This window comes from Brachycentrus maculatus, unplaced genomic scaffold, assembly GCF_059751285.1.
Source record: "Brachycentrus maculatus isolate JH-2025_06_01 unplaced genomic scaffold, ASM5975128v1 h1tg000056l, whole genome shotgun sequence".
Classification (NCBI taxonomy): Eukaryota; Metazoa; Arthropoda; class Insecta; order Trichoptera; family Brachycentridae; genus Brachycentrus; species Brachycentrus maculatus.
In genome coordinates, this window is record NW_028280810.1 from 469,790 (window position 1) to 496,279 (window position 26,490).

Sequence of the window (26,490 nt, forward strand, 5' to 3'; positions counted from 1 at the left end):
AAATTTTCAAAAGCTTTGACAACGCGCGTCGTATAGTAGAAATCTGTTTGATCAAATTGTTACCATACAACCGTTTTCAGTGTTATAAAGTTTATTAAAAAAATCCTAGATGTCTCTATAATACACAATCCTAGTTATTTCAAAATATATATGCAAGCAATAAATAAAAGTCTTTAGACTACGAAAATCATCAATATTGATTTAATGTATTATTTAACATATTCTTTAATATTGTTAATATCAATACCTTTATCTTAATCTTCTTTTCTGCTTATCATCAATAAGATTTACCATTAAACTAACACTTCATTAATTTAAAGCAGTCTCCTACGCAACATTGCACAGCAGGCATTGTTTTTACCTGCATTGCTGAGGCTTAAAAATATAAGTCTTAGGGTGCAAACTGACCGGAGCATTTTGTCGTAACGTAACATGTTACGATGTATTCAGGCAGTCAGTACAGCGAGCCGATCGCTCCATCCATAGTTTCGGATGCTCGCTGATGTTCGCCGCGAGCGATGTTACGACGTTATGTTACGACGAAATGCTCCAGTCAGTCTCCATCTTTACTCGATCTTACTCCACTTCGATTGTTTTACCATTCTTTTTTCACTCATTCGATTCATGTGCCCAAACCATATCAACAGACCTTTCTTAATTTTATTGATAACGCTTAACGCCTTGCGTTCTTTAAGTATATTACCATACGAATATCTATCATACATTGTTTTGCCACACACTTGTCTAAAAGATAGAAATTCGACTGCATTCAGTATACTTTCAACATTCTTTTGCTAACTCCACATTTCTTGTTTTTTAAAAAGAAATATTTGTATTATTATTATTTACAAAAATACTTCAATTTCATACTATTTCTGTGAGCCTAAGTGGCTCATTACTAGAAATAGGTATCACACTGTGGTAGAGTGAGTTAGAACCGAGAAACACTGACTCAAGAGTCCACGACACTAACCACGGGACCACAACCCGACACATTTCCCTGCATTGTGTACTGCAAGTTTAGCTCGTGCTGAAAAGTTTTTATTTGCTGTAGGTTTAGTATGTATATTAATAATAATTATGATCTCATCCGTATTTTAAAACTTTAGTGCCTTTCTATTTCTAGCATACGGGTTACTTTATTTTAAAAATAGATTTGATACCCAAATGGCAGTTTCACTTGATAGTCTTTTAAACGTTAGTCTTATAGTCCATCAGAGGAGTTGGTTAACCGATACTATGCATAAATAAATTTTTATTCATTCTTTGAGGGGTTTAATAATAATAATAAATTTGGATAATTTATACAGCACCATTTTCGTAAAATACTACCTCAAGGGCTGAATGAATTGGGGAAAAGATGATGGTGGAAATGATTTAGTAAAAAGATGTTTTTTTTCTTATTAAGATCATCTCACTCTCACTATTTTCAACCATTGGTGGAAGAGGGTTCCAACTATCGGTCCCGCAACAGCAAAGGGAGCTCGCTAAATTTAGTGCGCTGATTGTAAGCTAGTAAGATCACTTTGCCCATTGCAGTTGTAGTAGCCAATTAAAGCGTGAGACGTCTATCAACCAATTCATCTAGAATACACAGCTCTTTTAGATACTCTGGATCCATATTATGTATTAATTTATACATGATTAGGCAGAGTTTATACTCAACCCTTTCGGGAAAGCGGTGCGGTTTGTGAAGTAGTGGGGGGTGATGTGACTGAATTTAGAAATTCCAAAAATCAGTCACGCTGCTGCCTTTAACACTGATTGCAGTCGAGTCATTTTATTGTTTGGTAGACCCGTGTATATACCGTTACAATATAATCGACTCTAGATATTACAAATGCATTTATTAATTGACGGGCAGCATCAACTGGCAGATTCTTGCAAATGCTTTTAATTTGCTAACTAACTAACTAACTAACCATCACGCCGCTTCTCCGCAGGGGTAGGCAGAGAGAATAGAACGCCACACCACTCTGTCTTTGCAAACACTCTTCGCCTCTTCTACATTCATGCATCTCCTCATACATACCCGCCAATTATTACGACTCCTAACCTGACCACTTTCAAGTATTTGGCATACCTGATCGTGCCATGTTTTTCGCGGTCTTCGTCTGCTCCTTTTTCCAATTACATTCGCCTCATAAATTTGTTTTACCGTTCTTTCCTCACTCATTCGTTCTACATGTCCAAACCATCTCAACACACCTTTCTTAATTTTATCGATAATGCTTATCTCAGCTTTGCATTCCTTCCTTATTTCACTATTTGAACATCTATCACACATCGTTTTATCGCACATTCTTCTGAGAGATTGCATTTCGACTGCATTCAGTCTACTTTCATCCTTCTTTTGCCAACTCCATGTTTCACTTCCATACATTAGAGTTGGCAAAAGAAGGATGAAAGTAGACTGAAAAATTACATACTTGCCTTAGCTGATAAAAACATATACTAGTTGTTTTACTGATTTGAGTCTCAAGGAAGAGATCAGAATCTAAGAACACGTACAATATTTGACGGCCGGTGAAGTGGTGCTCTTTGGTTTGGTGACATGTTTTCAATCGAATTCTGTCATTTAGGTGTAGTTATCTAAAGATGTTCCGTTTTGTATGGGTTTAATGTCAATCCATTGCCATTTGATACTTACATTACAGTTCAACTTAGTTGCCTTATAGTCTGTCCACTGGAGCTCATTAACACCAAATACTAAGCATCCATTCAGTTTTATTTGCTGATCGTCAAAATCTATCAAATAATCGGTAGATGAGTACTATATCTATGGTTATATTTTTCTTCGCTTGCGAATACCTTGTTATATCCAATTACCTTGATAATACACAATTATACAAATAAAAAATAAGAGGTGTAAAATACATTGAAATAAAAGACATGTTTTAGCTACTAGTATATTTTCTTTCGACGAGATTACATTTGCTTACATCATAAACATTAATATACTGTATTCATTTTAACCTCTAACGATGTTCACATCAATAAATACCTCCAAAAGCGGAGGCAGTCAAACTCACTTCAGTTGTTAATCAGTGAGATGAGTCTACATATAAGACATTTATTTGGAATATAATTATTAAGGGCGCGTTGGCCCGATTACTCTACTAAGTAGCTTGAGACACTAATTTATGTAAGGAATCTATAACTATTTACATCCGAAAACGTTCGCAACATTTTTTTATGAAAACTGGAATTGCGAAATAAACATCTGTTAATTATCACAAAGAAATGTTGAAAATTCGTCAGTAATTAACAATATTTTGGCAGAATTTCGTATACAAATAAAATAATAAAAAAAAACTCACAACGCTACTTAAATTAAATACTTATAAAAATTCTAAATAATATGTTTTTTTTCACTTACGCGATATAAAGAAAATAATATTTTAACAGTCTTTTTGGCAAATATTACACACTCAATATTCGATAACAAATCCTAAAAGGAAATTTATTCATTCCTTTTCGAGAGAAATAAAATATGTATCTAAAAATATATAAACATAAACTTACCAAAGAATATTCTTACATTATTCATAAGTGTTACAAACTAAGGATCTGCAATATGTAAGTTGAAGGACAAAACTTCTTTGCCCTCAAATTCAAAGTTGGTATATGTATTAGCAAAATCCAGTAGCAATTATGAATTATTCTGCTCTCGGCTAATTGCATTTTCTTACATAGCTTTAAAGAATGTGTATGGACTTAGCACAATTTGAGATGAAATGCTTTTAAAAGTAAATTATAACATTCAAAAAAGTAGAAACTGCAATTATTTGTCAATTAAATTTTATGGCATTCATCTATTTCTAAGCATAAATAAATACTATTCAATTTATATTCTCATCATATAATTACTATTTTCGGCATACATTGTTCTACATTTCAACCGCAAGTGACTTTTTAGGTATAGGTTACTCTTATCAAAATTTAATTTATATCTTAACATAGATGAAGAAGCGTATAGAGAATATGGAAGTCTGGGTGTTTACAGGGCTTACGACTTATCATTCACTTGACTTGTCTTTGAAGTAGATAAACACTGTAACATCGACACATTGATTGACAACTACAATCATAACATTTTTTAAATTTTAAATATGTTGCTTTTTCACTATGCTTTTTCAGAATAAACTTCGTAAATGAATCTATGATTAAAATTAATAAGCAGGAACCTTCAATAAAACACATGAGATTCTTTCACATATTATGAAATGCCTGAAAATAGCATATTCAATTTTATCATACTTATTTAGACAAGGATTATTCAAATTAAAATATTGTGAAACGAATAATTCTGTTCAGGAACATTTAATAAAATATATATTTTTTTACAAGTTGTAGTAATAAATTGAATGCCACTTCAGATCCCAGTAACTGTTCAGAATTGAGGTTTACAATATTAAAAAAATATTTTTTTTATCCACAGTTGGAACTCAGTTTGTACTACATTTAAAACAACGCCCACTGTACATTTGTAAAGGCGTGGTACACAAAATCTAAACCTCATTTTTTCTGAAGCCCACACATATTTTTTTTTAACTTTGAATGTACCTTATTCTTCGTACTATTGATATCTGTGGAAATAGTCCTTAAAAAATTTTCAATTGTACAGTTAGATGATGAAATTCGGCTATATTGGCAAATTTTACTTTTCAATTGAACTTTGTGTATAAAAGTATCTTAAACATTGTATTTGAGAGAGTTTATAATTTACTTACATATCTGTTTAAAGTAAAAACGGCATTGAAAATGATAATTTGAACAATATATTTATCGTATGGTGTAAATGTCACATTTGAAACAAAGGGATCAGGTTGACTTACAAAATATTTTATTGATAAGTTTGTTGATGTAATATGACACAAAGAAAAACTAAACCGATGATATTATCAACATGTTTCTATGTATATTTTAACCAAGCAATACCATTTAATATTTACAAAGCATCATATACTTATAACCGTAAGACATTGAGAGATACATGACAAATAAAAATGGGAGATTTTTTCAATGGCAGACACATATTTATAAAAAAAATATTCATACCTTGAATGAATTATTATAAAGTATCATTGTCAAGATGATTCCTAATTGAACTAGGAATATATTTTAAAAATAAAAATAAGTATAAAAACCGCCTTCTTACCAATTTATTATATAAATAAATTTAAAAACTGGGTAAAACCACTGTCATTTTTTTACAAGGATAAGTAGGAAAGTATTGATCATTTAAATTGTAATAGGTGCATGAAAAGGGTGTGAATTGTTAAAATTACGCATTCTAAAATCTACAATATATGTATTAAAAACTACATCTTGGCAATAATTTTCATATCTTAAAAGCAACAATCTTTATAAACAGCCCATAATAAATAAAAAATCTTAAAAATATTTTATTTTTTAATTTATTAGCACTTATTTTTCTATTTAAAAAAAATCACATTATAAATAAAATAAAAAAATTAATTGAAAAGTTAATAATTCGTTATTTAAAAATTTTCAAAAAACGTAGGAGAAATTAAAAACTTTGGATAGTAAAAAAACATATATTACTCATACAATAATGAATAAATTCAATTAATATAAAAATACGCATAATTAATCATAATTTGTTAAGTGTTTTTAAAAATGCTGTTGATTTGTTGAAAATTGAAGAAGTAAGAAAATACTGAAATATAATAGGAAATAAAACAAATACAAGATCAATAGTCAAAGAATATTGACTAAAATACAAAATTCAGTTACCTACAGCACAAAAATGGAATATTTACAATCATGTTATCCTACGCATGTAAACACATTGCTAAAAATGAAATACGCATAGATTAATCACTGAGCTTATCTAGAGTGTGAAGGATTGAATTATTGAAACCGACGAAGATTCGTCGAAACTACAATTTAATATTGAATTTCGTATGCGTCAAAACATATAACTAAGTTTTTAAGTATCGGATATATTTTTAATAGCATTCATTCGTCAACATGCATCCGTATTATATGCGCATCTGCTTCATTTAAATTGGAGTATATCTACAAGAACATTCCTTGGCAGAATTAGTCACACACGATCTACGAAATCCAATTCAAATACAGATACATACTTCATAAACCATTCTTTCTTCCATCAATCAAAGGCTCAAAACATTAGAGCCGATTAGAAACACAATATCTTAAGAGAATCATTTTCCCCACTTATGTTCGCAACGTAAAAAAATAATATTAAACAAAACCCTTAAGACTATATGATAGCAGCGCTCGACCGCAAAGTGAAGGTAATGAATATTGATCATCGGGGCCCTAAGAGACCATGGGCCTGTGTCGTTGGTTCGGGGGACTCGCTGTGTTGTTTTGTGGATTGGCAAATAAGACGCCCTCGTATTGGACTCCGTTCAGCTCCATAGAGACCACCAACTGCTGGTCACCGGTTCTGGCATCACCTGGAATGATGCGTTTAAAAAATAAATATTTAGAAAATATCAATGAATTAGGTCCTAAAAAATTATTTAGAACATTTATATGAAAGAGAGATAAAATCCTCGAAATGTTTTGGCATATATTTAATTTTTCATATGGATCATTAGAGTACCAATATAGGTTATAAGTTGCCAAATTATTTATTAAATTAATATTTACTTTTTAGAATTTAAATCTATTATAATCAAGTCCTGATTTTATTTTCCTTCTTTGACCCGTACACATAGATAGCGTATTTGAGGTTGGAGGTTGCATACCAGTACTCGCATTTTTTGCGAGGTCAGCACGCTTGGCTACCATTCTGGAGGTCCCGGGTTCGATTCCCAGGGGGAGGGGTCAAATGAATAAAAGTGATTTTTCGCTCTAATATTTGTTCAATATTATCCTGGACAGGTACCTGAAGCGGAGGGCTGATCACCTTTCCTTCATGTGTGAATGATCAACATAACAATGCGTTTATATGATGCAGTGCCCTGTGCACCATTGTGGTGCGTATAAGGGTTTGAAGAAGAAATATATTCAACGGGGTTTGTTGGCAATTGATACACACATTGCAATTCAACTAATTGTCTTCTGTATCCATAAGCCTTATAGTCTATCCACTGGAGGTGGTAAACCAATATTAAGCACCTTGTAAGTCGTGGTAATGCAAGACTTGCATTACCTTGTGTAACTTGGACACTTACCTTAAGTAATGACAATGAAATGATTCTATAGATAAGTAAAAGGAATTCTCACCCCTGCTGGTGATCTTGAACGCCGCGCCCAGCCCGTTGGCGGGGTGGTCCTCGTGGTGGTTGTGCGGGGGGCGGGGGGCGGCGGGGGCGGGCGGGGAGCAGCGCGGGGGCGCGGGGGCCGCGTGGGGGGGCGCGCTCCTCTTGGCGGGGGGCGGGGGCTCCCTCTCCGAGAGCTCCCTCTTCACGCACACCATCGGCGGGGCGGGAGACTCGCTGAGGTTCAACGCCTCCCTGAGGGAATATAAACTGCTCTGGTCTTACTCGGCTCTTGGCGAAATGCATTTCAACAGAATTTGAGTGTGTCCAAATACTTGTTCACAAATCTGGATTATCTCCAATTATAGGAGTTATTTCATATTATTTTTTGCCATCCTATCAAAGATGAAGAAGAATATGGAATATGCCCAGACTTCCATATTCTTCTTCATCTTTTATGAGATGGCAAAAATAATATTTACATATTAATTTATTCCCCTGTGTGTTTATATGTCCCCCTGACGTCGACTATCACTTGAGAGTAATTGTCCTTGTCTTGGGCAGCTCTAAACAGCGCCTCGGTGGTTTTGATCCTTGTCCAATCCTGTTTATTCCGGAGCCAGGAGATCGGCCTTCTGCTCGCACCAGGCGCATAGCTCATACTCATACATCCTCTAAGCACATGCCCCAGATAGGACACCTTCCGGATCTTGATATCAGTCAGTACTGACGAACCAGTCTTTTAAAATCTTTTAAAGTTTATTCTACTGCGCTGACACATTTTCAAGCAAGCATAACTTACAAAATTTGAATATTTTTATGAAAATTGCGGGGTAAAAAATGTAAAAGCTGGTAATAAATGTACTAAAATATACCGGGACTGAAATAATTGGCGGAAAAACATTGAATCCTGGGATGTGAAATCATGGTTTCACTGCATGTTTATTGTTTTATTAATTGTTTCGGCATTAACTTTGTGGTGAGACATGTTACAATGATTAAAGAAAACACTTGTTTTTATACCACTTGAGTTTTATTAAAGACTACAAGTTTCAGAAGCTAAACATCTATCATTGTAGCATATATATTGTCTATTGTCAAATATATAGGGTGAGCCATCTCTTAAGGACATTGAAGATTTTTGAAATCGATGGTTAATCCATACCTCTGTGGTTCGTGAGCGGGTGGAGATGAGTTATTGATGGAGGCGGGAGGAGAAGCATTGTTGTTGTACAGACTCCAGAGGGTCAGGCGAGACATCTCCAGGGCGTTCAGGGCTGCGTCACGAGGAGACACGGCACTCGGAGGCGACTCGGATCCTGAAATTATACATAAACCATTATTAAACATGTATAAAATCAATAACCTATTCGGTAGTATAATACACCTGAATTGTATTTTTATAGAAGATAAATTTCAGCACTGACAAATTGAATTGTCATGTTAAACACCAAGTTAAATCATTTGTAAAATTTATAGATTTTTATATTTTATTTAAGTATGCTGTATTATTTTATGAGTGATATCAACCATTTAGTTCAGCTCAAAAAAAGTTATTACTATCAAATATTTACACATTGCCAAATAAAGGTGGGTAAAACCTAGTCATTGAACCTCATATGTCTTAGTCAGAGACCATCAACACATTGACTCCAATGTCAGCCACCAGTGGCCGACGCAAGGCATTTGCGTTGCGTCTTGTCGGCCACCGAAGGCTGACACTTTGTACCTTATATTATCAATATAAGGTACAAAGTGTCACTCCGGTAGCTGACAAGGCGCAATTGAAATGCCTTGTGTCGGTCACCATTGACTGACATTGGCAGTCAATGTGTTAAGGGAAGTTACAAAATATTAAGGGCAAGTATTCGTTAAGTTGCAATATTATTTTCTCTAAAGCGGGTAACATTTTATGGAAATGATTTTTTTATTGTAATTGAGACAGTTGGTAGAATTCCACATTGAATTGTTGGGTAATATATCCAAAATTAAACAAGGTTTATTGGATTAAATTCTACATTTATTTATTTATATGTTAATACGTGACGCGTTTCGTCTTATTAAGACATTATCAAACACTCAAGTGTTTGATAATGTGTTTTGATTAATTAATTGAGTGTTTGATAATGTCTTAATAAGACGAAACACGTCATGTATTAACATATACATAAATAAATGTAGAATTCAATCCAATAAATAAACCTTGTATAATTTTGGATATATTACCCAACAATGATTTTTTTTATTAAAACATCATTTTTGCATTGAAAAAAGGAGTTTTTCTTCAAACTAATTATCGCTTGAGACAAGTTTGAAATCTAAGCCTTAAAATAATAGCTTGTTCGTCCAAAAAATAAGTAAAACAGAGTGCTAAAATAATGAGAGCTATGATATTTTTCAAAACGAACTAAATACGACATATCTCTTACATAAGTTGAAAGTTAAAATTGTGCTATGTGTAAATGGTGCTATGGTGGTGAAGGGTGGTATTGTTTGCATGCTATGTGAGTGATTTTCCTCACGAAGAGACGGGTACGTCTCAAAGTAGACATGAAAATCTCGGTGAGTGGTTATATGCTAATATTATTAACATTTTTGTAAAAAAATAAGTAAATTTTTATAATTAAAATGTAACTTTGTTTTAAAAATCACTATAAGTGATTTTTAAAACGAAGTTAAATTTTAATTATAAAATGTAAAATCACAAAGTTAGTGCTTCAAATATAAATTATAAGTAATTTTTTTTTTATTATAATAACATATCATACCTGGTCTCCGGAAATCTTTCTGCTGCAGCATCTTCATGTACTCCATCACCTTCTGCTCGAGGTCGTGAGCCATGTGGTGAGCGTTGTGCTGCGCAGTCACGGGGTTGTGGAAGCCGAGCCCGCCGGGGCCCAGGGTGAGCCCCCCGCCCAGGCCGCCGCCCAGGGCAGCGCCCAGGCCCCCGCCCAGCCCGCGGGCGCCGCCCGTCACCAGGGACAGGGGAGACATCTGCTGGGACAGCTGGTGCATGCTGGTCGGGACTGGGCTGCGCTGGACCGAGGGCTAGAAGAGAAGAGCGATAAGTGACTTTGTAAAGATTTCAGCTGGATGGATTATATTTGGCATTCCTTTCTACCAATATCATATTGGTACTACATACTACATATCGCTCACTCCTTTCAAGAGCATCATAAATCAAAAAACTTGATTTTTCAGGAGAACGTTTCTAAAGTTTAAAAATATAATACAATGTATTAAAAATAAATATCAAGCCACTTATTGAACTTTTTACTGTGCAACAGATCTTTTTAGGTACAACCTGAAGATTTTTTCTCCATTTGAAAAATATTTAGTTTATTTAAAAAATAATTAAACAATACCTTTTCTTCAAAATGCAAAAACAACATTTTCTGCCCTGTAGCGGGTAAATAATATTAAGTTAAAAATATGCCCTTTTTTGCTAGGATATAGTACATTTTCTGGGGATTCCGGAAACATGCACAACTGAAAATTGTCGATTTTTGATTAATGACGTTCTTGAAAGGAGTGAGCGATATGATGGGATTACATTTGGCATTGTTTTCTACCAACATCATGTTGGTACTAGAGCCGGAACTCTACACTCTTAAATTAGGTTATTCCTAACTTTTAAATTAGGTTATTCCGCCATAAATCTCCTTAACAAGTAGACATATTGCCAACTAACTATCTAACCATCATGCTGCTTCTTGCAGGGATCTTCTAACCTTATTCGCATCCAATGGTGCATAGGACACTGCATCGTATTGACGCAGTGTTATCTTGATTGTTACTTACATGAAGGCAAGGTTATCACTCCTGGGACCAGTCCAGGGTTATATTAAATAAATAATAGAGTGTAAAATCACTAATATATTAATTTTCACCCCCCTTTGGGAATCAATCTCAGGACATGCAGCACGGTAGCTAAACACGCTAACCATTACACCACGAAGGCGGATTTTTTTTTCTCAGGGATTGGCAGATAAAATAGAACACCACATCACTCTGTCTTTGCAAACATTTTTCGCCTCCTCCACATTCATGCATCTCCTCATACAAACCCGACGATTATTCCGACCCCTGACCTAACCACTCCCAAGTATTTGGAATGCTTGATCATGCCAAGATTCCCTCGGTCATCGTCTGCTCCTATTTCCAACAACATTCGCATCCTAAATTTGTTTTACTACTCTTCCCTCACTTCCACGTGCCCAAACCGTCTAAACACACCGTTCTTAATTTTATCGATAATACTTATCTCAACCTTGCATTATTTCTTCATTTCCATTCCAAAAATACTTCAAAGAAATCCAAAGTAACAAAACTTATTCATCTAGCCGCCATCCGCATACTTCTCTGCGCATAGTACTGAGTAGTAAGTACATAAGAGGATGTAGAAAATTCAAAATTACTATTATGCATTGCTAAATAATTGTTTGATTGTTAAATGATTGCAGTGTGTTTTTTCGAAATTGTGTAAAGAGAAAGTTCACATGTCAATTGAGATTTTTAAAACTTATAACCCCTATCCGCACCCAATGGTGCATAGGGCACTGCATCGAATTGACGCAGTGTTATCTTGATCATTACTTACATGAAGGCAAGGTGATCACTCTTGCGCTTCAGGAACCAGTCCAGAGTAATATAAAATAAATATTATAGTGTAAAATCACTAATATTTATTTTCACCCCCCCCTGGGAATCAAACCCGGGACCTCCAGCACGGTAGCTAAACACGCTGACCATTACACCACAGAGGCGGACAAACTGTGATATATTATATTTTAAGTTTTACTTAGTAAATACCACTATTTCTCAAAATCTATTGTGATACGTGCTTCGTTGCATTCCGCATCATTTTCAAACACCATATGTGAAGCTAAGTCTTAAATTATAAAGTTGTGTTGAGATGTTGAAAGTTAAAGACGGATATACCCTTTATAAGAGGTGTGTATCTTTACTGAAATCGACTAATAGATTGAAACTTGCATTTTGAACAGTTCCATCCATGGCGGATTACATTTCACTGAAGCAATTTTCAAATACTAACCATATTGAGCTGCGACTGAACTTGCTGTTCAAACTGTCCATAAGAAGACCTCCTTCCTTCACGCCTGTTGCCATCTATGGCCGCCTGAAGTTCCGACGGCGTAGACAGATTCTTCTTCTCACACTCGTACGGGTACAAGTACTTCATGTATCTGTAAAAATAAAAATAAAACAACCCCATGAAAACGACGAACAAAGAAAAATATAGAATGAATGCATTCTGCTAGAATTTCCATTCATTATGAAGGAATGCATTCTGCTAGAATTTCCATTCATTCATTTAGGAAAATATAATAAAGTAACCCAAAATTAGTTTTTTTAATTATATTTTTACAAGCCATTTCAAATTAAAGGTTTTATACACATTGACCAATAATAAAAACCTGGTTACTAAATCAATATTATCAAATTTATATCATTACTAAACTAAATAATTATTTTTATTTTAAATAATAATAACTGCATACTTTTTTTCACATACATTTTATTTGACCAGTGACCGGATTTCGTCATTATCGACATCATCAGTCTGATGTAAAATATTTTTATATATTTTTAAACTCCTTACTTTTCAATAACTCTTTTCAACACCATGTATTTATTTCAAAGAAAAACTTATTTTTTCAATACAAAAACGGTATTTTAATTTAAAAAAATTAAATACATAAAATGTTACCTGTGTCTAAATAAAATTAAGTTGCGATTTATCGTATATTGGGCCTAGAATATTACAAATTCTAATAACATAATAATAATAAAAATTGTTGATATTATGTTTAATTATGAGTATTGCCAGTAATATGGTTAAAAAAAATAAAGAAAAAGGTCTATGTTTCTTTGACGCCATGGATAAAGTATGTTACTTGTATTAATCTGGTTGATTTATGTGCATAATTGTAAAATGACCTCAAGTGTATAATTTATTCATTCTTGTTATCGTTGCCAATGAGCGTTCAGTACAGAATATATCATTTAGATGTTTGGCTATTGTTATACAATACATGGAAACATATTGGCCGCGTATCAATGATAATTCAATATTTATTTGGCATTCAAATGCGCGTTCTACATACGGACAATCGGACCAGGGCTTCTCGACATTAGAGGACTATGACGATTTTCACTCTTTATTTTTGTTCACTGATATCAATATCAATCACAATATTTTAAGTATATCGCTCACTCCTTTCAAGAACATCATTCATCAAAAAACTTGATTTTTTAGGAGAACGTTTTTAAAGTTTAAAAATATAATACAATGTATCAAAAATAAATATCAAGCCACTTATTGAACTTTTTACTGTGCAACAGATCTTTATAGGTTAAAACCTGAAGGTTTTTTATCCATTTGAAAAATATTTAGTATATTAAAAAAAATAATAAAACAATACCTTTTCTTCAAAATGCAAAAACAACACTTTTTGCCCTGTAGCGGGTAAATATTAAATTAAAAATATGCCTTTTTTGCTGGGATAATGTACATTTTCTGGGCATTCCGAAAACATGCACAACTGAAAATCGACAATTTATGACGTTCTTGAAAGGAGTGAGCGATATCCTTTTTTTTGTAACAAATTCGGAGTTGTATTCTAAGGGTTTTTATTTTACATTAATTCAATTTTATTTTAATGAATTTACATTTAAATTTTTTTTATCTTTTTTCTTTATCTTATTCTTCTTTTTCTTGGTGTAGGCCTTGTGGCCTGTTTTTAAGATAAATATTTTATCAATAAATATAATTTATTCTAAGATAAACATTTGTATTCTTATCATATACACAAGTATTTCAATTTGTCTGAGATCTATCCAGAATACTGCTGAGATTCGATCTATTTTCCCGAATCTCTTATCCATATGTAGTAGAGTGGGTTTAAACCTAGTAAGAGTGCGCCAGTTATAACAACAACAAAAAAATCGTATAATTTATATAGAACCATTTTCGTAACATACTACCTCAAGGGCGCTTCACTGCAATTCAATTGACGTAAAGGAGATTGTGGAAACAGAACAAAACTTTTTCATTAAAATTTTTCTTAAGATAGTTATTTTTAACTACTGGAGGAAAAGTATTTCGTGGCATCGGGCTCGCAACAGCAAAGACACGCTGGTCAAATTTAGTACCCTGGTTGCGGGACTGCAACCCGATATCATTCAATATCCTTCTACCTTTCAATCGCGCAGTAGGGGGACTTGAATATCTTTGAGAACCACTGCAAAACAGTATATAATATAAATCAATCAGCCGCCATCGCCTCATTAATAAGAAGCGGCGAACACAGCACGCTTTTTGTTCCGAAACAAGTTTGGGAAATATGTACTCATAATAGGTGTAATTACACATTCGAGCTGAGAAATCATAAATCAAAGCGGACATTTTTCTAGAATCAATGGATGAGCGAGTGACAATGCGCGCGACGCGGGAAATAATGAAATTCCCGCCTTTATCGGCCTGTCAATATGGCGGCGCATTGCGAAGTTTCCACTGCCTTCTATATCCCGAGCGCGCCGACTGGAATATGAAACAACGAATATCAAACACCGTTTCCATATACCTTTTGTGTGATCGTAATTCTAAACGCTCGCTGTAATATATTATAAATATTATGTTAATATGCACAGTGAGCCGACTGCTTAATTACCTATTCTCCAACATTGTGCCTTGGCATCATCGGAAATATTTTTCATAATTCGGATTTAATACTCTCATTCACCGAATTCAAAACCTCGGCAATGATTTCGCGGACCATACCGACATCTGGAACATGTCACTTGCTATAAAGCAAGTATAATTACAATACTTCAGGCTGATGTATAATTCCTTGTCTAATATATTCATCCTTGTTTGATTTACTTAAAAAGACATTAATATCTAATATAACCATTACTACATGTATTATATTTATTATTTTGTCCGCCTCCGTAGTGTAATGGTCAGCACCGTTCTGGAGGTCCCGGGTTCGATTCCCAGGGGGGTCAAATAAATATAACTGTTTTTTTTCACTGTAATATTTATTCAATATTAGCCTGGACTGGTACCTGAAGTCAAGGGCTGATCAACTTTCGTTCATGTGTTAACGGTCAAGATAACACTGTGTTTATATAATGCAGTGCTTTCTGCACAATTGGGGTGCGGATAAGGGTTTAATAATAAATATATTAAATATATGAGATCCAAAATGTCGTGTGGTTGTTAATCATGGGCAGAAAGGTGAATGGTCACTTAACCGAACCTACAACAGGTCATAAGGCCTGTAAATACCCAGACTTCCATATATCGCTTACTCCTTTCAAGAACGTCATAAATCAAAAAACTAGATTTTTCAGGAGAACGTTTTTAAAGTTTAAAAATATAATACAATGTATTAAAAATGAATATCAAGCCACTTATTGAACTTTTTACTGTGCAACAGATCTTTTTAGGTAAAATCTGAAGGTTTTTTCTCAAATTGAAAAGTATTTAGTATAATTAAAAAAATAATTAAACAATACATTTTCTTCAAAATGCAAAAACAACACTTTCTACCCTGTAGCGGGTAAATATTAAGTTAAAAATATGCCTCTTTTGCTGGGATATAGTACATTTTCTGGGCATTCCGAAACCATGCACAACTGAAAATTTACGATTTTTTATTTATGATGTTCTTGAAAGGAGTGAGCGATATGTAATTCTTAATCTATGTTGATATGTCAAAAAGTCTCTAGTTGATTGATTCTCCATGCGCGCCGCTCTGGGAAGTGTTCAGATGTGGGGGCACGATCCGTCCTTTCTCCTACCTCCTATTCCCATTCCATTTGGCGAACGATTCCCATCGTGACGGGGGTATCTATGTAATGTGTACACGATGGGAGGAGCCTAGGAGTCGATTCATTAATTTCATCCACCAGCGCCGCGGCGCGTACGTGCCTAGACTGCGGATCCGTATAAAGATTTGTTCATTTGTACTCTCCTCCTCCGCTTCTTTTATTCGGCGGATATTATTGATTGCCGTGCCGAACCGAACGTCGAGGTTCGGCGGTATCGGATCCGCGGGATTAGTATTCAGCGGACGATCCGCAATCAGTCATACGGCATATGGCACCGCCAGAAGTGGAGGACTCGGCTTATTTATCACTCCTTTTCTGTGAAGATACAGTTTATCGGCTTTCGTTTCAACAGAAAATGTCAAACTTTTGGGAATCTACAAAAATGACAAAAAATAATAATTGTTTTGGATAATGTATATACCGCCATTTTCGTAAAATACTGCCTCAAGGGCGCTTCACCGTGATTTAAATGGGGGAAAAGGAGATACCCAGGACGTCCACTGGTGATGATTCGTCAGCAGTTTTCGTCTGAACTTCGAAATGCGCACTTAAGTTGGGAGGATAAGGAGCTGTCAGTCAGATCCTAGAGGCATTTTTTGGACTCCATATGCTCATATGATAAATGAAAATCAGTTTATATTTAGACCTGAAGGTGAAACCATAGCTTCCGAAACTAGTCGTTATATAAAATAAGCTCATGTGGTAAAAAACAAGTGTTTTTCTTTTACAATGCAAATCAATGTTAAAATAGCTTCATCGTGTTGAAACAACTGAAACATATTGAGCTTCTTCTTATTGAAACAGCTTTGAGATACTTCCATATTATTGAAATATGCGAGCTGTATATTGTTGAAATATCACCACCTTCTTAAAATAGCTGTTTATTCTTATAAATAGCATAGTAATAAGATTCATCTTAATTAAAATGTAACTGTGTTTTAAAATCACTATAAATATTTTATTATAACTTGGTCTACCGATTTCGAAGCTAACCGCTTCTTTATCAAGACTGATTAATACATTTTAGTGATTTGAAAACAAAGTTACATTTTAATTATAAAATGGAAAATCACAAAGTTAGTGCTTCAAATATAAATTATAAGATCTTATTAAGATTAATCTTATTAAGATCTCTATTTTGTTGAGATAGCTCCGTTGAAATATAGTTGAAATATTACCATCTTTTTAAAATAGATGTAGGAAAAAACGGATATCAAAACGGCATAAATTTTATGTCTTGGAATGTTGGGAATGTTTAGCCCTGTACGCACCGATTGCCCAAACACACCAAATCTGCATCACCTCTTACCCTTATAAAGAAGCCCACCCCTACGTCGGCAGTGGAACAGATCGCCAGCTTACCATCTTTTACTGATCCAAAAATACATTTTTACTGGCTTCCGTCCGTCCGATTCGGATCAGACATCGAAAATAAAATCAGAGAAAAGCGAAATAAAACATTATCACCCAAGTCAGCGTTTCCTATTAATAATACATTAGCTGTTAATTACCTAAGCAATTAACCATCGCCAGTAGCCCTTGTGGATTTTCGTCGGTCCATTGGAACACATTAGATCGTCTCTGCCATTTAACTTATATATTAGAAATAATAAACGGTCGCCTTCGCATTGTTTGACGTACATTTCTTCTATTGAGTAGAGCTGCTCGACACATGACAAACGCGGACGAGTTAATTATAAAAGAAACTCACGTGTTTATATTTATATATCTCAATAGACGAACGCTACGAGCCGGCTCGATGGCGGATAGATGGATGGCCCGCATCTCGGGAAAAAGCGTCAAAGTTTCCCATTGAAATCTTAAACCCCGCTTGCACGGCCACAAAATGAAATTGACAAATTATTATTCGGATGTCACCTCGTTTCGGGCAATACAAAGATTATGACGTTCGGCAATTGAAACCAGTGAGTCCAACTTGCCTCATTATTTGTAATTTACATACTACAATACCTGTAATGTTATAATATATTCAGTCTTCTGAAAGGTAATTTAAAGATCAGTCTTGTACTTCATATTAAACACTAGTTGTACTACGTTTCTGTGACTCGGTCTAGTTAAAAGGAAAATAAAGCACTCATTTCTAATATGTATAATTTCACAATACTTATGAAGCAATGAAATATTTTAAAAATATGAAACAACAATGCAATCGAACGTAAAATGTCAAATTTCACACGACATTATTTTAACAATTCTGTGAAGGAAAAAAAACATTTTTAATAAAAAATTTACTTGGGATAGAATAAAATAACAACTACGTATTTTTTTCCAAATAAATTTTTTGACCAGCAACCGGGTTTCAGAAATTAGCAGTACTGCTACTGTTTACTGCTTATTCATGTAATTTTTGTAGTTTCATAAACTACTTACGTTGGAAAACATAGTGTATTTTAAATAAGATTCTCCTTTGGTTCTTTTCTTGATAATGATTCATTATATAAAAAAAACATAACTCTAGGAGAAAATGAGTTGAATATGAAATGTAGTGTCCTATGCAACACCAGGGTTCGGACGGATACCAAATTAAGAATAAAAAAGTTTTATTAATAATATAGACTGATGTTCTAATCAATTGTGAAAAAATAGCAATGAGTTGCCTAAAACTGTCTCACTGACAAATCATAAAATAAGTTCACATACATTAATGTAAATTATTGGAGATTGTAAATAAATTAATGTACTTATGACTCAAGTACCTATATGTATCGAGGGTGGCTGGAAGTGGGCGGGGATGCTCATAAATCAATTGCATGGGCGGAAACTCAACACTTTCGGCACAGAGATAAGAAAATCCCCTGCACAAATAAAGATACAGTACGGAATGTCATTGTGTAGATTAATCTTAATGACTATCCAAAGGGTTACTGTATTTGGATATTGTCTCGAGTAAGTTATGCCTGAAAATCTAAACCTATATCTAGGGTTTTTTTTTAAAAGAAAAAGGTCCCGAAGCTCACTTTGAAAAATATTCAAATACCATTTAAATATTTATTACAATACCAGATTTTATCATTTAGACGAATTACATATATAAATTTATCTATAAAAAATTATCAAACCTTTTAAACTTAATTTAAAAAACATATAAGACTCACCCATATCTTGACTCCATACCAAAGAATACATATTTTTTCATTTACTTTTTTTATTAAAAAAAATGTAAAACGACTTCCTCTCTAAACACAAGTATCTACTTTATTAGAAAGGTAGAAACGTTATATTCGAAATGTTTTGTATATTTATCAACTATTTTGTATTATTTAAATTTGTAGTTTGTAAAAAAAAAATCAATAAAAAATTTACAGATTTTATTTACGTAAGCACAAACATTGTTCCTTCTAATTGATTTTGACATTTAAAAAAAAATCTGTGAAAAAAGGTGCCGGATCGCCGTTCCACCGCGTTACATGAAAAAAAATCTGTGCCTATATCCATTTTTGTTTTAAATAAAAACATACAAATTACCATATGAGCGCAATTTAAACATTATTATGAGAAAGCATTTAGTAAATTATAACTTATTCAATTGTAAACAACATCCTAAATACCTACAGAAGAATTAGTAAAAAAAATATTACGCTTATGCCAGTTTTTTTCTGTTACACACTTAAATCATAAGAAAATACCTCACAACTTAACGACATAGAAATCACCCAATAATACACAATATGAAAATATTCATACAATCACAAGATCAAAAACTCAGAAACATATCAAACACATACCACGTTTGGTCAAACGAACGTTGAGTTTAATATATTGCAATGAAGCTCTTTTAATCCTACTATCCATAAAATCATTAAATAATGAAAATACATACATATGTATAAAAAGGACTACTTGACTTATAACAATGGAGATGGATGAATATGAAATATTATACACACCATAGTTAATATAATCGATCATAACATCCACGATACCACGACTAATGAAGCTATTTTATTTATTATTTCGGCATTTACTTTGTGGTAAGACATGTTATAATGATTAAAGAAAACACTTGTTTTTTTACCACTTGAGTTTTATTATAGACTACATGTTTCAGAAGTTAAACTTCCATCATTCAGGTCTGTATAATAATCAGTTATTATACAGACCTGAATGATGGAAGTTTAACTTCTGAAACATGTAGTCTATAATAAAACTCAAGTGGTAAAAAACAAGTGTTTTCTTTAATCATTACTAATGAAGCTAATAACTAACAAATACTCATTAAACAATAATTGTAAAATGTACTCTCGAGAAAACTCTGTGAGGACACATTATAGTAAATTTAAAATAAATACATTAATTAATCGAATAAATTTTAATTATTTTCGTTGAATCCAATTGATTGAGCCTAGCAATAAATTCGAATAGCAATGCTGAAAAAATCCATTAAATATGGCTGACATAGTTCCATCAAAAGTCAGACTTTTCTTTTCTTATTGCTCCCTTTGTGTCTGCCGGCGATAAATTATAATTTTAATGTACATATTTCCTAGGGCCGCGGCCGCCTCGTAAACTGATTCGTACCTGCCCAGTTTAACGCCAACTCGAATAATGAATTTCCGAGTATAACCCATTAATAAATTAATACTATAATATATTTTTTTCAAATGCATTATATATATGATTCCGAGTTATAAAAAAGATCCAAAGTTGTAAAGGGCTTTCGAATGTTAATACCGGCCGTAAAGCGGTGTTAGCGGAACAAAAAGCTAAAAGGGGGCAAGTACTAAAAAATGAGACGTATGTAAATCACGCAATATCAAACAATGAGAATTGTTGCATTTCCAAACGTGGATTGAAAAGACGTCAAATTCAACAAACATCGATAAAAATGCAATAAATTTTTATTGAAATTACAATGAACAATAATTTTTCAGAAACATTGTTTTAATTTTGTCGCGGTTCAAAAACATGCCAAGAAAACACGAGTGAAATGTGTTTTTATCAACAACACAAAAACATATAAATATATTTTTTTTAAATACAACAATAAACGCTGAATGTATATTTACATTATTATATTTCTCCTTCTTATACTAATCCGCACTAAATGGTGCATAGGGCACTGCATCATATAAACGCAGTGTTATCTTGATCATTAACAAATGAAGGAAACGTGATCAGCCCTCCGCTTAAGGTATCAGTCCAGGGTGATATTGAATAAATATTAGAGTGAAAAAATCACATATCGCTCACTCCTTTCAAGAACGTCATAAATCAAAAAAAGTTGATTTTTCAGGAGAACGTTTTTAAAGTTTAAAAATATAATACAATGTTTTAAAAATAAATATCAAGCCACTTATTGAACTTTTAACTGTCAAACAGATCTTTTTAGGAAAAACCTGAAGGTTTTTTCTCCATTTGAAAAATATTTAGTATATTTTCAAAAAATTGTTGAACAATACATTTTCTTCAAAATGCAAAAACATCACTTTCTACCCTGGAGCGGGTAAATATTAAGTTAAAAATATGCCGCTTTTGCTGGGATATAGTACATTTTCAGGGCATTCCGAAAACATGCACAACTCAAAATTGACGATTTTTGATATATGACGTTCTTGAAAGGAGTGAGCGATATATTTATTTGACCCCACCCCCCCAGGGAATCGAACCCTCCCGTATGGTAGCCGAACGTGCTGATCATTACACTACGGACATAATTTTTTTTATTTTTTTATTCAATATATTTAAATTTTTATTTATAACATTTGAAACATTTATACATATGGAAAACTTATATTTCGATTCGCTGTGCCTCTCCAAAAAAGAGACTGAGCTCTTGTGCTTGGAGAGGGACTTACACTCGTGGTTTAATGTTATATAATAAATGGTATAATAGTATTTTTTTGTATATTTTTTCAAGATTTATATGTAATGAACTTTAATTTTTTTCTTAAGTATTTTTATATCATCTATTTTCTTAAATTCTTTAGGGAGTTTATTGAAATGTTCAATTGGCAAATATTTGAAGTTTTGCTGAAATTGCTTAGTGTTTACTATATAATTATTTATTTATTAAATAATTATTAACATTTTTTTTATCTAACATAAAAAATGATTAGATTAATAAAATAAAAATATCTAACATAAAAAATGATAAAAACAAGTTAATTTTTTATCACAAATAATTCTTACTGTGTTCGCAGAGTAAAGGCAGCAGACGTGATGCTGGACGGCAGGTGCAGACCTTTGATGATCTCCTGCCACAGCTTCTTGTTGATGACGTCCACCAGACCTCCCCTGGCGATCACCAGGTTGTAGAGCTCGAACAGGTCCAGCACCGACTTGGCCATGATGGGCAGTCTGTTGATTGGGGTACCTGAAACAAAATCAAATCAAATTTAAATGATATCCTACAGTAAGTGAGGATTCAGCCTCAATATACGATAAATCGCAATCGTTTGATGTAAATCGCAAGTTTTAGAGTGAGTGAAACACACACTCTCACTCACTCACTCACTCACTCACTCACTCACTCAAGTGGTTAGGTTAGGAGTCGTAACAATCGGCGGGTATGTACGAGGAGATGCATGAACGTGGAAGAGGCGAAGAATGTTTGCAAGGACAGAGTGGTGTGGCGCTCTATTCTCTCTGCCTACCCCTGCGGGGAAGCGGCGTGATGCTTAGTTAGTTAGTTAGTTAGTTTTAGAGTGATACATTAAACAAAATTTTGAGTGTGTCCAGATAATAGTTCCCGAATCTGGATTTCTTCACTTAGGAGTTATTTTACATTCTTGACATCTCAACATTGATGAAGAAGAATATGGAGAATATGCGTGGTTGTCAATCATGGGAAGAATGGTGAATGTTACAAGTGTCATAAATCCAGTAAATACCCAGACTTCCATATTCTTCTTCATCTGTTGAAATATCAAAATTGATACATTAAAAACTTTTTTGCAAGACAAAGATTGGTGAGATATAAAGAAGCTTTTTATTAATCAGAAACTCTTGTTAGGTTAGTATGTGAGGTCCAAATCCTGGATATCAATCACACGCATGAGAAACGCCAGAAAATACCATTTTCATTTTTATTATTTAAGCTTATAATTTGACCAGATAATTTATTTACAACACTGAGTGAAAATGTTGCAAGACAAAGATTAGCGTGGCGATCTTTTCTCTCTGTCAACCCTCTGTCGTCTGCGGATGAGCGGCGTGATACATAGTTACTTAGTTAGTTTTTATTACTATGTGCAAGTAATATTTTCAACAATCACACAAAATGGCGGCGTTCTCCGCGCACGCGCGCGCCGCGCTCCCCTATACGCCGCAGAGGCCGCCCGGAATAAGTTTATAGCGAAATCTTTCGTTTTATTACGTTTCTCGCTATGTGATCCGCCATAAAAATGCCGATAAGTGGCCGAACGACCAATAGCACAGCGGACGTACATTGTACGCGCGCGCGAAGCGCACCCATTACGCGCTACTAAGTAGCGCTCCGGGAGCGGCTAGTGCCTGTCTATGTACTGTCTGCCTACTTACGGCCAGAAACGTCTAGAAAGTCGAATTAGTCAATATGGATATGTATTTGGATATATTTCAGAGAAATAATCCAAATACATAATAATCCGGGATTCGGATCTCACATACTAATATAAGAGTTTCTGCTTAATAAAAAAGCTTCTTTACATCTCACCAATAGATGTCTCTAGTGAAGTTCTAGTGATTCAAGAACAAAGTTTCTAAATTGGTTCATATATATAGAACTTCGAAGAATTTGAGTAGTGTGGTTGTCAATAATGGGTAGAATTGGTGAATGTTACACGTGTGTAAAGTGATCACTCAAACCAGCCTATGACGGTCGTAAGCCCCGTAAATGCCCAGACTTCCATATTCTTCTTCATCTTTGATGAAATGTCAAAAAATAATATGAAAATAACTCCTGTAATTGGAGATAATCCAGATTTTGTGAACAAGTATTTGGACACACTCAAAATGTTGTAAATAAATTATCTGGTCAAATTATAAGCTTAATAATAAAAATGAAAATGGTATTTTCTGGCGTTTCTCATGTGTGTGATTATAATCCGGGATTCGGATCTCACATACTAATATAAGAGTTTCTGCTTAATAAAAAAGCTTCTTTACATCTCACCAATAGATGTCTCTAGTGAAGTTCTAGTGATTCAAGAACAAAGTTTCTAAATTGGTTCATATATATAGAACTTCGAAGAATTTGAGTAGTGTGGTTGTCAATAATGGGTAGAATTGGTGAATGTTACACGTGTGTAAAGTGATCACTCAAACCAGCCTATGACGGTCGTAAGCCCCGTAAATGCCCAGACTTCCATATTCTTCTTCATCTTTGATGAAATGTCAAAAAATAATATTTCAGAGAACACACGACTTCCCTATATAGGACAATGCGACAAGGGCAACATCTTCGGGTACACATACAGATTGTCGAAACATTACTTAAGGTCCAGTATTCGATAAGTCGCAACATAATTTTCTCTAAATCCAGGTAACATTTTACAAACCGTAGAACAGGGCTACTTGAACTATGATGTGTTACTTGAGCCCAGTACAAAAAAAACATTTAAATCTGTATTTGGTCTACAATAATGAACGTATCGACATGATTCATTGTCTCCCTGACAGATGACACTTATTGTCACGATACTTCGATCGATACCACGATCTAAATATTTTTTTGTACTGGGCTCAAGTAACACATCAAAGTTCAAGTAGCCCCGTTCTACGGTATAAGATGTTTCCTTAAAACACCGCGTTTCTTCCAGCTTGGGTTAATGTATTAAAAATTACTAATCATGAATTGTCCGCCTCCATAGTGTAGTGGCCAGTGCACTATGCTGGAGGTCCTGGGCACGATTCCCAAGAGGGTCAAAATAAATATAAGTGATTTTCAGTTTAATATTAATTTATTAATTATGACCTTTGAAGCGGAAGGCTGATAACCTTTCCTTAGTGTATTTAATGATCAAGATAACAGTGCTTCTGTACGATGCAGTGCCCTATGCACCATTGGGTGTGGATAAGGCTTAGAAGAAGAATCAGAAGGCAGAAAAGAAGGAATTACCCAATGATTTTATATGAATATTATATACGAATCTCTTTGGTAAGGCCTTAATTATATATACATTCGCAGGCGTAAAAATACCCATTCGAAATGTGTTTAGCAGTATTTTCATATTATTTTTTGACATCTCATCAAAGATGAAGAAGAATATGGAAGTCTGGGCATTTACGGGGCTGACGACCGTCATCGGCTGGTTTAAGTGATCACTTTACACACGTGTAACATTCACCAATTCTACCCATTATTGACAACCACACTACTCAAATTCTTGGAAGTTCTTTATATATGAACCAATTTAGAAACCTTGTTCTTGAATCACTAGAACTTCACTAGAGACATCTATTGGTGAGATGTAAAGAAGCTTTTTATCAAGCAGAAACTCTTATATTAGTATGTGAGGTCTAAATCCTGGATTATAATCACACACATGAGAAACGCCAGAAAATACCATTTTCATTTTTATTATTTAAGTATTTTCATATCTTTCAATAAAAAAAAGGGCCATGTAACATTTGCATACAAAACTAATCGGTTGTCCAAACTCCAAACACAGTAAGGGACATTTTTTTGAAGTACGTTTTTTTTTGCATTTTTAGACTAAGTTGATTCTACTTAGTCCAATAATGCATTAAAAAATCTACTACAAAAGTTGTCCCTTACTGTGTTTTAAGTTTGGACAGCCGTAATAGGGTCAACAACTGGAGAGGCTACAACATTCCTATTCGCCCTATCTACAATACGTTGAACTAAATTCAATAGGCTTGCATTAAACTCAGGTGTAGCAATATTTACAATCAATAAACAGGAACAAAACATATTTCGATACATTGTTAGCACAGTGCAAAACCAATTATGCACAGTGTTGAGCCGAGTGTTTGAGAATCGAGTTCAAATACGACGTCATTCGCGGGTCGGGTTTCAATCACTTGGCCCATTGCTCGCTGGTGACCGGCAATAGAGCACTTTGTGGCGGTAACAGGTTCGCAGTATGGCCGCTTCGTGCCGGCGGGACAATTTCCCCGATTCGATCCATCGACGCTTTATTATTTTATCCACCAACTGAAGGGGACTGGAAAGCGAAAACAGGGCCGAACCCAGACTTAAATTTATATTATGTATATATATCGCAGTCGTACAGGAGAGAGTGACCAACTAACAAAACGTGAAAAATGTTCAGGAGGGCCATTTAAGTCACTTTTGTTGGCAAGAAAATAAACTTGTTTATTGTAACTGCAGACAGTTGGTAGAATTCCATATTGAATTGTTGGGTAATATATCCAAAATAAAACACGGTTTTTGTTGGATTGAATTCTACATTTATTTATGTATATTTTAATACGTGACACTCATAGAGTGTTTGATAATGTCCTA

At 34.0% G+C, this 26,490-nt stretch overlaps 1 protein-coding gene across 3 annotated transcripts in view; it reads right to left on the minus strand.

The window, feature by feature from the left end:
• Nucleotides 1-2,919: 2,919 nt before the first annotated feature.
• Nucleotides 2,920-26,490, minus strand: part of retn (retained) — a 264,675-nt gene continuing 241,104 nt past the window's right edge. For 2 of the 3 annotated variants that reach the window (XM_088278322.1, XM_088278320.1), the window contains 6 exons: nucleotides 22,212-22,395; nucleotides 12,259-12,409; nucleotides 9,971-10,250; nucleotides 8,368-8,521; nucleotides 7,228-7,472; nucleotides 2,920-6,452 (listed from right to left, as the gene is read on the minus strand). In XM_088278322.1, coding sequence (XP_088134448.1) covers nucleotides 6,313-6,452; nucleotides 7,228-7,472; nucleotides 8,368-8,521; nucleotides 9,971-10,250; nucleotides 12,259-12,409; nucleotides 22,212-22,395 — 1,154 coding nt within the window. In that variant the 3' untranslated portion in view covers nucleotides 2,920-6,312. The remainder of the gene's footprint in view (nucleotides 6,453-7,227; nucleotides 7,473-8,367; nucleotides 8,522-9,970; nucleotides 10,251-12,258; nucleotides 12,410-22,211; nucleotides 22,396-26,490) is intronic. The other variant, XM_088278321.1, reaches the window with a different exon arrangement.